The 12649-nt window shown below is 34.2% G+C and overlaps 1 protein-coding gene across 3 annotated transcripts in view; it reads right to left on the bottom strand.

The window, feature by feature from the left end:
* Positions 1-12005, bottom strand: part of LOC106470829 (collagen alpha-1(IX) chain-like) — a 44465-nt gene extending 32460 nt beyond the window's left edge. For all 3 annotated transcript variants that reach the window (XM_022399469.1, XM_022399470.1, XM_022399471.1), the window contains exons 1-4: positions 11958-12005; positions 10759-10812; positions 8011-8064; positions 7208-7261 (exon numbers count right to left, since the gene is read on the bottom strand). In XM_022399469.1, the coding sequence (XP_022255177.1) occupies positions 7208-7261; positions 8011-8064; positions 10759-10812; positions 11958-11963 (168 nt within the window). In that variant the 5' untranslated portion in view covers positions 11964-12005. The remainder of the gene's footprint in view (positions 1-7207; positions 7262-8010; positions 8065-10758; positions 10813-11957) is intronic.
* Between the last annotated feature and the right edge of the window lie 644 nt (positions 12006-12649).

Genomic DNA, 12649 nt, shown 5'->3' with positions numbered 1-12649 from the left:
TTTTGTAAATTATGGGTTTCTTCTCGCCTGGTGTGTGGATAACCTTCAATAGTATGTTCTACATTATGGGTTTATTCTCGCCTGGGGTGTTGATAACCTTCAATTGTATGTTGTACATTATGGTTTTCTTCTCGTCTTGTTTGTGCATAACCCTCACTAGTATGTTGTACATTATGGTTTTCTTCTTGCCTGGTTTGTTGATAACTTTCTCTAGTTTTTTGTAAATTATGGGTTTCTTCTCGCCTGGTGTGTGGATAACCTTCAATAGTATGTTCTAAATTATGGTTTTTTTCTCGCGTGGTTTATGGATAACCTTCACTAGTATGTGTTTCTTCTCGCCTTGTGTGTGTGGTTAATCTTCATTAGAATGTTCTACATTATGTGTTTCTTCTCGTCTGGTGTGTGGATCACTTTCAATAGTATGTTGTACATTGTGGATTTCTTCTCGCTTTGTGTGTGGATAACCTTCAATAGTATTTTCTACATTATAGGTTTATTCCCGCCTGATGTGTAGATAACCTTCACTAGTATGTGTTTCTTCTCGACTGGTGTGTGGATAACCTTCATTAGTATGTTATACATTATGGGTTTATTCTCGCCTTGTGTGTGTGGATAACGTTCAATAGTATGTTATACATTATTGGTTTATTCTCGCCTGGTATGTACAGAGAACAATGAAAATTGTTCGTTATTATAGTACCCTTAGCAACAGCGAACAATGAATATTGTTTGTTACTAAAGTATCCTAAGCAACAGAGAACACTAATGATTGTCCGTTATTATAGTATCTAAACAACCCAGAACAATGAAGATTGTTTGTTATTATAGTGTCCGATGCAACATAGAACAATGAAGATTGTTTTTTTATTATAGTATCATAAGCACCAGAGAACAATGAAGATTGTTTTTACTATAGTATCCTAATCTACAGTGAACAATGAAGATTGTTTGTTGTTATAGTATTCGAAGCAACAGAGAACAATGAAGTTTGTTTGTTACTGTAGTATCCTAAGCTACAGAGGAGAATGAAGATTATTTGTTATTATAGTATCCCAATCACAGATAACAATGAAGATTATTTGTTACCGTAGTATCCTAAGCTACAGAAAAAAATGAAGATTTTTTGTTATTATAGTATCTAAACAACCCAGAACAATGAAGATTGTTTGTTATTATAGTGTCCGATGCAACATAAAACAATGAAGATTGTTTGTTACTGTAGTATCCTAATCTACGGAAAACAATGTGGTTATCATATTTGCCGCACTTTGGAATAGAGACAGATAAACTTATTCAAATCGTATGAACCAGGTGACACTATTTTTTCCGAACCTTCAAATTTTTAATTTCCAAATGAATGCGAAGTGAATCTTGCTACATGCTACATCTTATATTTTTCCTAAACAAAAGTGCTATCACGTTAAATGTATTGTTAGTTTAATGCTATGCAACTTATAGGACACGCATCACGTTTAAAAATGTACAATATATGATTTTAAACAATATAAATTCTCTAGGTGGCTAAGTGATGAGAAGTGCTATGTGGAAAGATACATATTGATAGATAGAATGGTAACCTTCTGTGTTGTGTTTCTGTATGTTGTTTACGGAGAACATATGACACGTGTATTGTAGTTACTTTCCACAGTTAACATAAGGTTCAAAGTAAGGACGTCTTGATCTCACGCAACATGGGGGCAAGACATGACGTTGTACCAGGCAGGAATGTGTGCGAAATATCACGTGCTATCACCATACTAACACTTGGAAATAAAAGATGAGACGAAACTGTAAGTATCTGATTAAACTTTAGATTCGCGACGAGTGACTGAGTCTTGCGTGTAAACACGCTTCGGCACCTAGGTGTTTATATATGTATATAGCTAACGTTGTTGAAGAGTGAGGGGAGAAGGTGTAAAAAGTCAAGTTAATCTAACGTACTTGTTAATAATAGTATATGTCCACTAACTGAAAAAAGTGTGGTGGTGGTGGGGGGGTCGTACCTCTTCTGCTCTATGTGTTAGATGCCTGTGATATATAGTAAATACTTCACATGCGCAGACCTTGAAATTAATTTAAATGTCTTGATCAGTTACCCATTTACTTTAGTTTCGAGGTTTGACTGTTGTTAGGTAGTGGGCTTTCTGTGCTCTATCCATCACAGGTATAGAAACCCGAATTTGTATGTCGTAAACTTGCAGATTTGCCGCTGAACCGTAGGGGGACTGACTTAGGTGAATGAAAAAATATAGTGTCAGCTCATTAAGTGAGAGACAGAAATAAAGATAACTCGTCGCTTACTTTTGCTAAATAAGCACGTTGTCCACAATACAAAAACTATAATTGTTCAGGTAAATTATTTCATGATTTCAGGTTAAAGACAGTCATTATTTTCATTGTAGTTTGTTCCTCTTATCATTTATGTTAAAGTAACTTAAATTTATTCCTTGCTACAAAGGTGATCCATTATATGTATGTGTGTGTTTCTGTTTGAACATCCGTCACATACTGGCCGGATTAGTGTAAGTTTTGGCGTAGTAACTGGAAATTATCCGTCGATGTACAAGGGATATTTTGTTTTAGAATTTTTGCCCGAGAAGGTGTCAAAAAACACCCAGAAGTAAGGCACATTTCTACTTTGAATTTAAAGACACAATTAGTTAATCAGTTAAAGAAATCAATTATTGTATTTCACAAAGCAGGTCATACAACACCATCTAGTGACGTCATTAGGAATTTAATAACAAAAGAAAAAAAGAAGTGGAACATTATCTCACATTGTCTTTTATACAATTTTTGCTTTCTTAGTTAGCCTTTATAAATAAATATATATATGAAAATATTTTATTCTCATATTTTTAGACAGTGTATCGCAATAAGAAGTTAATTATGAACTTAATTTAGTTCATATTTTTATAAGTTATATTGATATGCCAGAAACATTAATTATCTGAAGTTATTTATATTTAATCGGCTCTCACTATCAAGTGCTAAATTGAGCAGATTAGAACAAAACACTAGGTTTTTAAATAGCACCGTTGTGAAGTTTTTTTTCAATCAGCACTGGTGCCTGACCTATTTGGACTACCTATATTGTGAAATGTTGTATAGAGCTGGTCCTGGTCCTGAAGCAAGTTCCGAGGATCTGAACGATATAAGCTCTTGAATTATTGTCACGTAGATGGTCCAGGAAAGTCCTCTGAGATGGACCACCATCACAGTCTCGAGATGTACAGTGAAGGCCACCAGGTTAGCACAGTAACATCTAATATGTGGCGTGGAAGTAAAAGAAAAATGTCAGCTTTGTGGTGACCAGTACGACCTATTTTAACAGTGAGAGTGAGAAAAGCATCAATACTACCGAGGAGTCGTCATCAGCCTTGGTTCCTGAGAATCTAATGGGAAAGCACCACCATTACTGAGGAGTCGTCATCAGCCTGGGTTACTGAGAAGCTGAGGAACAGCGTCTACACTACTGAGGAGTCGTTATCAGCCTGGGTTCCTGAGAAGCTGAGGAGCAGCACCACCACTACTGAGGAGTCGCCATCAGCCTGGGTTCCTGAGAATCTGAGGAGCAGCACCACCACTGGTGATGAGTTGCCATCACCCTAGGTTTCTGCGATTCTGAGGAATAGCACCATCACTGGTGATGAGTTGCCATCAGCCTGGGTTCCTGAGAATCTGTGGAGCAGCACCACCTATAGTGATGAATTGCCATCAGCCTAGATTTCTGCAATTCTGAGGAATAGCACCACCACTGGTGATGAGTTGCCATCAGCCTGGGTTCCTGAGAATCTGAGGAGCAGCACCACCACTAGTGATGAGTTGCCATCAGCTTGGGTTCCTGAGAATCTGAGGAACAGTACCACCACTAGCGATGAGTCACGTATTATGATTGTATTTTATGCAGTTGAGTGTAATAAATATACGTCGCTTAATTTGATTATGTTGTATAGTGTTCAGTGTAGTAGCTATACGTCACGGATATTGGTTGTGTTGTATAGATTTTAGTGTAGTATCATAGTTTGCAAAGTAGATCCGTTGTAACAGTTATATTATACTACATTATATTTTTTATTCCTGTAAACTCCCAGTGGAGCATAAGGCCGCAACAACACCTCGCCAACGGAAGTTGTTGTTGCAGTTACTTGAAGCAGGTTGGTTTTTACGGAGTGGAGTTGCTAGCCCCACGCCCAACCCTCCTCCTTTCTCATCCTGGAATTGGGACCAGGCAAAGGCGGAGATTGGCATGTTTGGTGTGACGGGAATTCGAACCACCTGGCCATGCCGGGCCCACATTATAATTACGCTCTATTCACAATTATATTATATATTATGTATTGAAACATAGAAAGTTATTTTTGTTGTATTTTATAATATTGTATTGTTTTTTTCTTTCTAAAGAGTTGATTTGGTATGTATCATGTTTTCCGTACTTATATTTCTTTTTGTATATTGCATTGTATTTTTGGATTGCGTTTTATCATGTTTCATGTATTTGTATTGTATTTGTGGATTGCGTTGTATCATGTTTCATGTATTTGTATTTTATTTGTGGATTGCGTTTTATCATGTTTGATGTATTTGTATTGTATTTGTGGATTGCGTTGTATCATGTTTCATGTATTTGTATTGTGTTTGTGGATTGCGTTTTATCATGTTTTATGTATTTGTATTGTATTTGTGGATTGCATTCTATCATGTTTCATATATTTGTATTGTATTTGTGGATTGCGTTTTATCATGTTTTATGTATTTGTATTGTATTTGTGGATTGCGTTGTATCATGTTTCATGTATTTGTATTGTATTTGTGGATTGCGTTGTATCATGTTTCATGTATTACAGATTATTGTAACTGTTGATTGTGCGCTGAAGTTTATTTTATATTTAATGTATTGTGTTTATATATGGGTTTCGGTGCCGTGTTCTTTTAGTGATGTCCGTCCTAGTTTAAAGTTTGGAGAAGATGGTTGATGTGTTTTTCTGTCATAAACTTTACCCTTCTCTATATTTTTGTTGAAACGTTTGAATTTTTCTAGACTGTCTTTGGGAGGAACGAAGTCTGTTATTGATGAAATCCAAACACGGTTTAACGTATATAATCTGTATATGTGGTGCCAGTCTAGACCGTCTCTATCATTCAAGTGGTATTTTGGATTTGATGTCTAACGCTCAACTGCGTGAAGCTGCTATACGCGCGAGTCACTTGAGGTGTATATAACCAGGTCGCCCTGGTGGTGATTTTTCCAACTTTCAAAAGTGATGGTGATCTTTAGACAAAGATTTTAATTTGAAAGTGTTCAGGCCTTAGATTCCAAAGCTCCATATTTCAGCTGTTCTTTACTTTTAGCCAACCAGAGAAAACTTTAAAGTTAATTTTTGTATTTAATTTATAGTGCTTTTATTTAGTTTGTGTCTTCATTTAAGTTAGTTTGTTTTACTTATTAGTTTCCCTTCAGCCCCCCAGTGGCCCAGCGGAATGTCTGCGGACTTACAACGCTAGAAACCGACTATCGATACCCGTGGTGGGCAGAGTACAGATAGCCCGTTGTGTAGCTCTGTGCATAATTACAAACAAACAAACAAGTTTCCCTTTATATTGAATTCAACACTTGTACGTTGTTGCGTTGTGTTATCTGGACACAACACCTGGTGACATAGTTCAATACTTTGTCTCTACCCTCAGCTTTACACCTACTCTCGTCTGCCAAATCCTTGAACTTCCTGTTATCTGAAAATGTTTCTTACCTGTGTTGTCTAATTCTTCATCTGGATAGCACATTTATTTAGAAGGTAACCAACCATGTTATATCAATAAAAACAAACTGAAATTTATATATAGCTAAGTGTATCAACAATCTATACAATTATATACAGAATATATTGTTACGTCTCTGCTCGTTTGTTAACTTCCCGTAGAAATTCTCTCCGAGAAACTCCAGCGATACAAGTCCTTTCTTAATTAAAACTAGTTTATTCTTTCTCGATACAACTTTGCAATACAAAGATTTTCCACAATCACTTTAAAGTTAACTACTTTTATAAACACACGCTATAATTCACAATGATTCACACACTTTACTTACGGTGCCTACTACTCGTTTGACTCAATTATCTTTCTCTATATCTGTCTATCTATCCAATTCTTCCTCTCCGCTTTATTTGCCGGGCTTATATACTAAAAAAAGAGGGCGCCTGGAACAAACTAGAGTTACCAGGAAAATTCATGATCCTTCGAGAAACTCCAGCACACATGCTCCCAGTGTTGCGTGACTTCCGCTGTCGTAACAGTAGGTTTGCTTATGTACCTGTGTCGAACATATGTTGTGTAATTCAACTGTTGTGAATTGGAATTTGTTGTATTATTGCACATGTTACTAGAATCTTCTAAGTTTTTTCATTGCTTTAATTGAGTGTTATGGCATCACAATATCTTGTAGTGTGTGTGAAACATTCTAGGCCTTTGTAGGGTAATAAATACTTGTCCTAAATGTAGTTTGAGTTAGTTATGTAGTTAATTAGATAAATAGATAGATCTAGACTGTGTACTTATGAGTTTAGCCATAAAGTGTGTATAGTGGCAATTTTTAAAGTGAAATTATCACCAACTGTATTATAATAATAGAGCAGAGATTAATAATTCATCTTGTCAATTGTGTACTGAAGTAAATGGATCAGTTTATGGACTTTGACAAAAAAGAGATGATTAGTTAAAGCTCTGGATAAAACTGTGGTAATTCACTGTGTAATGAACATTTGACTTATTTTAATATATTATTTTAAAACAAGTAGATTGTGTGCTGTTTGTTTATTGTTGAATTTATCACTAACAAGTCACAGACACCTACTGTAAAGAATCTGGCCCATATATAAAATCTGACAGAGCACATGTCTATGTATTTAGGAACCAAATCCAATAATGTTTTACCTGTTTCTCATCATTATTAGGATAATAATAATTACATGTTATACCTTCTGATACAGATCCTGATAAGATCTTACCTTTCTCCAACAATAGGAAGTTGTTCATACATTCAGATATAGAACCCAATAAGGTCTTACACTCTTCCCTCACACCAGGTTCATACGAAGCAGATGTCTATATTTTCAAATGCAGAACTTACAAGATCTCACCTTCATATCATTAACAGACACATTAGAAGCATTTATATATATACAGTATATAGAACGTAATCAGGTCTTACCTTCTTTCCATCAATGCCGGGTTCACCAGGTACTCCAGGGGGTCCTGATGGTCCCTGTTTAACAACCAGATGAGTTTTATTTTAAATATTCTTCTACTGAGGGATATGTATAAAAATGGCTAAAAAGTACAGTAATATGTTGGCAATGGTAACAGTATAATAATGTGTCAGCAAATAATATCATCATTCCTCTATTTATGATAGACACAAGTATCAACAATGTAAAATATTGTTCACTTAGAAATTTCTAAAACTAAAGCAATTCACAGAAGAATTGATTAGCAGTCCCCCAATACTTATAAAATTGCAAATAATTTATAAGTAGTATAAGACAGTGTAGGTAAATTAAAAACAGTTATTACAAAGATAAATGAACAAATATTAAAATATAAAGCTGTAAAGAAATGCAATTGAAATATAAATAAAATACACTGAAGTGACGAAAGTTATGTTAAAACATTCAGTGGTCAATTGTTAAAATACTACAACCATGTGTCAGGATATATGTGGTCAATTGTTAAAATACCACAACCATGTGTTAGGATATATGTGGTCAATTGTTAAAATACCATAATAATGTAGTAGGAAAACAGTCATAGCATACTGTGGTCAATTATTAAAATAACACAATCATATTAGAAGATAGTGTGGCTAACTGTTAAAATATAACAGTTAATCTACATTTCAAGTGTGATAATAACATACATGTCATAAGGTACTGTGGTATTTTGTTAAGAAATTACAGCTGTTTGCTGAAATACACTTACAATGGTTATTTGATTACACTTATGAATACTACTTACAGGATCTCCAGCTCTTGCTACATTTCCAGGTCTGCCTGGTTCTCCTTGATCTCCCTGAAATATAATGATTCGGTATTTATAGCAGTCATGTTAATTATGTAAAAATATAATGTTGGTTACAACAGAAAAGAGATTATTACCTGAAGTCCAAACATAGTAACTTTTATCAGAAATATGACGAACTGCAGTGATGGTTTAAAAGGAGGAACTCATTTAATTTTAAGATCAATGGTGTATACCACAAATAAATAACTATCCCCATGAAGATTAACTGAGTCAGTTTGGGCAACCTTGTATCCACCATGTAACCATGAGACAATACATACTATAATTCTGAAGGTATTATGTGTAACTTTTCATAATTGAGCAAGCTTTTAGTAAATATTACAGGTATTTTATACACAATAAATCAGAGTATTTATAACGTATTTTTACTAAAGATTTGTCTGTGAACTTACAAAGCCTTTTCTAAGTCAGTATGAGTGTAAGGTGAATTTCATGTTAAGAAATAGAATACTTCATCTTACAATTTCATATTTCATTTGCATAACTTTTAAAACCTCCTAAACGAATATCAATAGATTGTTTTTCTGTAAAACTTTATATATTATCTCTTACTTTTTCTACCTTAACACTAACTGTAGTGAAAGCTTAATCACGAAATTTAAAAATGCTTTTTTTCTGGAATGAATGCAGATTGTAACAGACAATTACAATTATTTATCCTAAACAGCCTCAGTCTCCTAACAGTTTCACATTTGTTACCATTTAATTTTATTGTTTTATTGCTCTTTGAACCATTTCTAACTAGTATAACGAAGCAATAAATCACACAGAGAGAGCTTAGGATAAACAACTGGGTTACATTACTTACACCACACAGTGGCAGCCCGCATGCATTCCTCAAGGAGAAAGGAGAAATATTTTTATTTTTTTACTTCCAGTTTTCTTAGCTTACCTAATAAGTTTCTAATTAGTATATCTTAGTTATTTTTTAAAAAACACATAAAACTGAGAAATTTAGCATTTATTTTAGTCTTGAGGTTTTTGCACTCAGGCATATGGTTTTAATAAGGTTATTTTTTTTTCTCACTATGTTGTTTGTTCAAAATATAATCTATGTGGTTTTCAAATATGCATTTTAGAACACAAATATTTATCAGGTACTACAATAAAATGTCCCAAAACTACTATAATTTGTCTGGCTTTCTACCTAACCTATAAATAGGTTAAAAAATTCCATTATTACTCAGAGCAATGTCTTTAGCCTAAAAACATCAAGCTTCCTCTGTGAAATATCGAATTTAACTGCTAAAACAAAAAATAAAGTAGTCTAATTTATGTGACCTCACAGAAAATAAAAATGCACCACCTCACATTTCACCATTATTTGGCAAATTTGCTTCATAAATAAAACAAATCATACATTAATTGTTTATTTGACACACCCCTAAAACATCAATACAATAACAAAACGTTTTGAATCATCTTCATTTATCACAATGCCCGAATAACTGAAACAATAGAAAATTATTTTAAACCAAATTCAGTTCTTGTTTAATAGCATGTGTCCTCCTGTTGCTTCAATTACAGCTTCATGGATTGACAGAACTGTCTGATTTGATATTGTGGTATAGCAGTCCATTCTTCCCTCAGTGCTGCTCTGAGTTGCTGTTGTGTTTTTGGAGGGTGTGGGTGCTGACGCAAATGCTTGCTCAGTAACACCAGAGATTTTCCATGCTGTTTAAATCTGGGATCAATGCTGGCCAGGAAAACATTAACCTCATTGTTCTCCAGAAACTCAGTATATGAGCTGTGTGTGATCTGGCACTGTCTTGCTGAAAAACCATACCAAGCCCAACTTGATCTAGAAAAGGCAGAATCACTGGCTTAAGAATTTATCCTGATATTTCTGAGAATTCAAATTCCCCTCAATAAATTGAAGCTCTGTTCACTGATTGGCAGAGATACTGGCCCAAAGCATTATGTTAGTACTTCCCCATCTGTCCACTCGCTGAACATATGGAGCAGCGTATCTCTCGTTTCATCTCTTGTATACCCTTTGTCTTCCATTGGCTCTGAAACACAAGAACCTTTTCTTGTCAGTAAGAATAACCACCCTCGACCACTATTGCAGTGTCCATCAAAGATGGGTGTGGCGCCGTTGGACGGGGTTCTTTTGGTGACAGGTGGTAAGGTCAGATTCCAACATGTCACAGATGGTTCTGCCACTCACAGGTCTGTTTTATGTCCCAATGGTGGTAGCAGCTGTCTGGGTAGAGGGCTGGAATCGATTGCATAGATTCACCAGTCAGATTCATCAATCTCGATGAGAGGTTGTCACGAGAGATCTTCCTGGTCTTGGACAGTCTGCTGAACTTCCAGTATCATTAAAAAGCTGGCATAAATGCCCAATCATCGAATGGTGGACATTTAGTACTCTGGCTATGGCTCTCATGCTCAGAGTACTACTGTATCATGTGACAGAAGTGCAGATTGAAAATTTATTTAAATATTTTCCTTTGAATTTCAGGAATTGAAACTTGAATAATATTAAATTTAAATTATAAACTATGATTGGATGCCAAATTTTTTAACATGCATTGAAAATAATTTAGCTCGATAAATTTTTAATGTAACTGTGAAAGAAATGTTATGATATGCATACTTTGACCCTACCGTGTTTTTAGAGATAAACTGGGCAACACATGTTGAAATTGAAGTCAATAAGAATCTTTTATGGCCTACCTTTTGACCTTTAGATCCTGGTGTCCCTGCTAAGCCTTGCTGACCTGAAGCACCCTGGAAATAGACATAAGAAACTTGAAAATACTATCAAACATATCTTTGGCTTCTAAGTTCTAGGTCCTTGAATGTTTTAAGGTGGTGATAACGAAGTTTATATTATCTTTTCAGCAATAAGCAGTTGCTGTGCATATTCAATAGTGTTAACCAGGGACATCTCTATGAATTTATCATATATATAATATAATGAGAAAATTTTAAAACACCAAAACACAATGTTAACATATTATATATATATATACCTTTCTTATACAACAGATTTCTAAAAGTATGCTTGGTATGAGTCATATCTTAAAGAATTACAAATCTAAAAATTGACAAAAAATTTAATATTCGTTCAATGAACTTGTACATTTGAATTACCACTGCTAAAAAACTCTCATTGTATTTTCTATAAAACTTAGATCCTATCAAATGTATACAGTCAAACAAAATTTAACCATTTTTACATGACTAAAAGCATTAAAGTCATGAAAACAATTTGGATTGAGAAGCATTGAGTTACCTTCTTGTAATAACATATAGTATTTTCAAACATCTTAGCTTTTGCATCATTTTTACTCAGAGTGTGGTGTAATGTTATCAAGCATTTTACTGTTCTCTAGTCATAAATATTATTGTCAAGCTTTTTATGTCTCTTCTACTTATAGTGTAAGGTGATGTAAGCATTTAATTTTTCTTCTAGTTTTAACACATGGATTTGTTATTTGTATAAACTTTCTTCTGTTTTTAAGTATCCCAATATAAACTGTCTCTTAACTATAATTCGAAAACATCAGAAATCAACATTTCTTATAATTTGTATCTCTTCTCTCTACAATTTAAAACTATTATTAAGGAAACAGTCAGACATAACTACGAGTTGAATAGATTAAAAAAAAATAGTTAACAGAGGTAAGTTAGGATTTTTAACAATGGCTAAGAAGGTCTACAAAAAGACTGAAGATTTTGATACAGTTATTTAGAACATTAAAAATTGTTTTTTCATAATAATACTGCAAAACTCAAATCTAAATATGTTATGGCTGGTTTTGATAAATGACTGAACACTAATATTGGTCAATGATTACTGTAAATCCTAAATCTTGAAATGATTTAGTTTAATAATGTAAAGTAAAAATCAATAAAAAAATAAATTTTACCGGCATTCCAATTAATCCTGGTTCTCCTCTTGAACCTTGTGGCCCTGATAAGCCCTAAACAATAATAGATAAAAAAATATTTTTGATACAAATTCAAAGATGTTATATCCAGGTAGTTAAGTCCTACAATTTTATTAGGTCGTCAAGAAATTAATGTCGTGTTTTGAAACACTTTCATTAACCACCCCCCAAAAAACGTACGTCATGTATAATACTTAAACGAACTGCCTAAACGTCATGTAGCCTATATAATGTGTAAAGTTTAGTATACTCTAATCTCCTATAGTAATGGCACACGACGAGACACACATTCGGCATGTAATGCTGTTTGAATACAAGATGAACAACGGCTCTGTAGCCACAAAGAACATTAAAAAAGTTTATGGAAATATTTTAAATGTTCGTAAGTGTCAACGATGGTTCAGCAAATTTCATTCAGGTGACATAAGCCTTAAAAACTGTGATGGCAGGGGCCGACATGTTGGAATTGATATTGATACTCTGAAGATGCTTGTTGAGTCTAACCCAAGGCAACACACTCGTGAAATGACCCTGAAATTGCATGCCTCTCATGAAACAATATGTAAACATCTAAGGAATATGGGAAACCTCCATAAAGAAGATGTTTGGGTGCCTCACGAACTCTCCGATGATCATCATTTCCTGGGTGTGAACGTTGCTTCGTCTCTTCT

This window comes from Limulus polyphemus, unplaced genomic scaffold (assembly GCF_000517525.1).
Source record: "Limulus polyphemus unplaced genomic scaffold, Limulus_polyphemus-2.1.2 Scaffold4241, whole genome shotgun sequence".
Lineage (NCBI taxonomy): Eukaryota > Metazoa > Arthropoda > Merostomata > Xiphosura > Limulidae > Limulus > Limulus polyphemus.
Note: the sequence above shows the minus strand (reverse complement) of the source record. Positions and strands in the feature narration are given on the sequence as shown.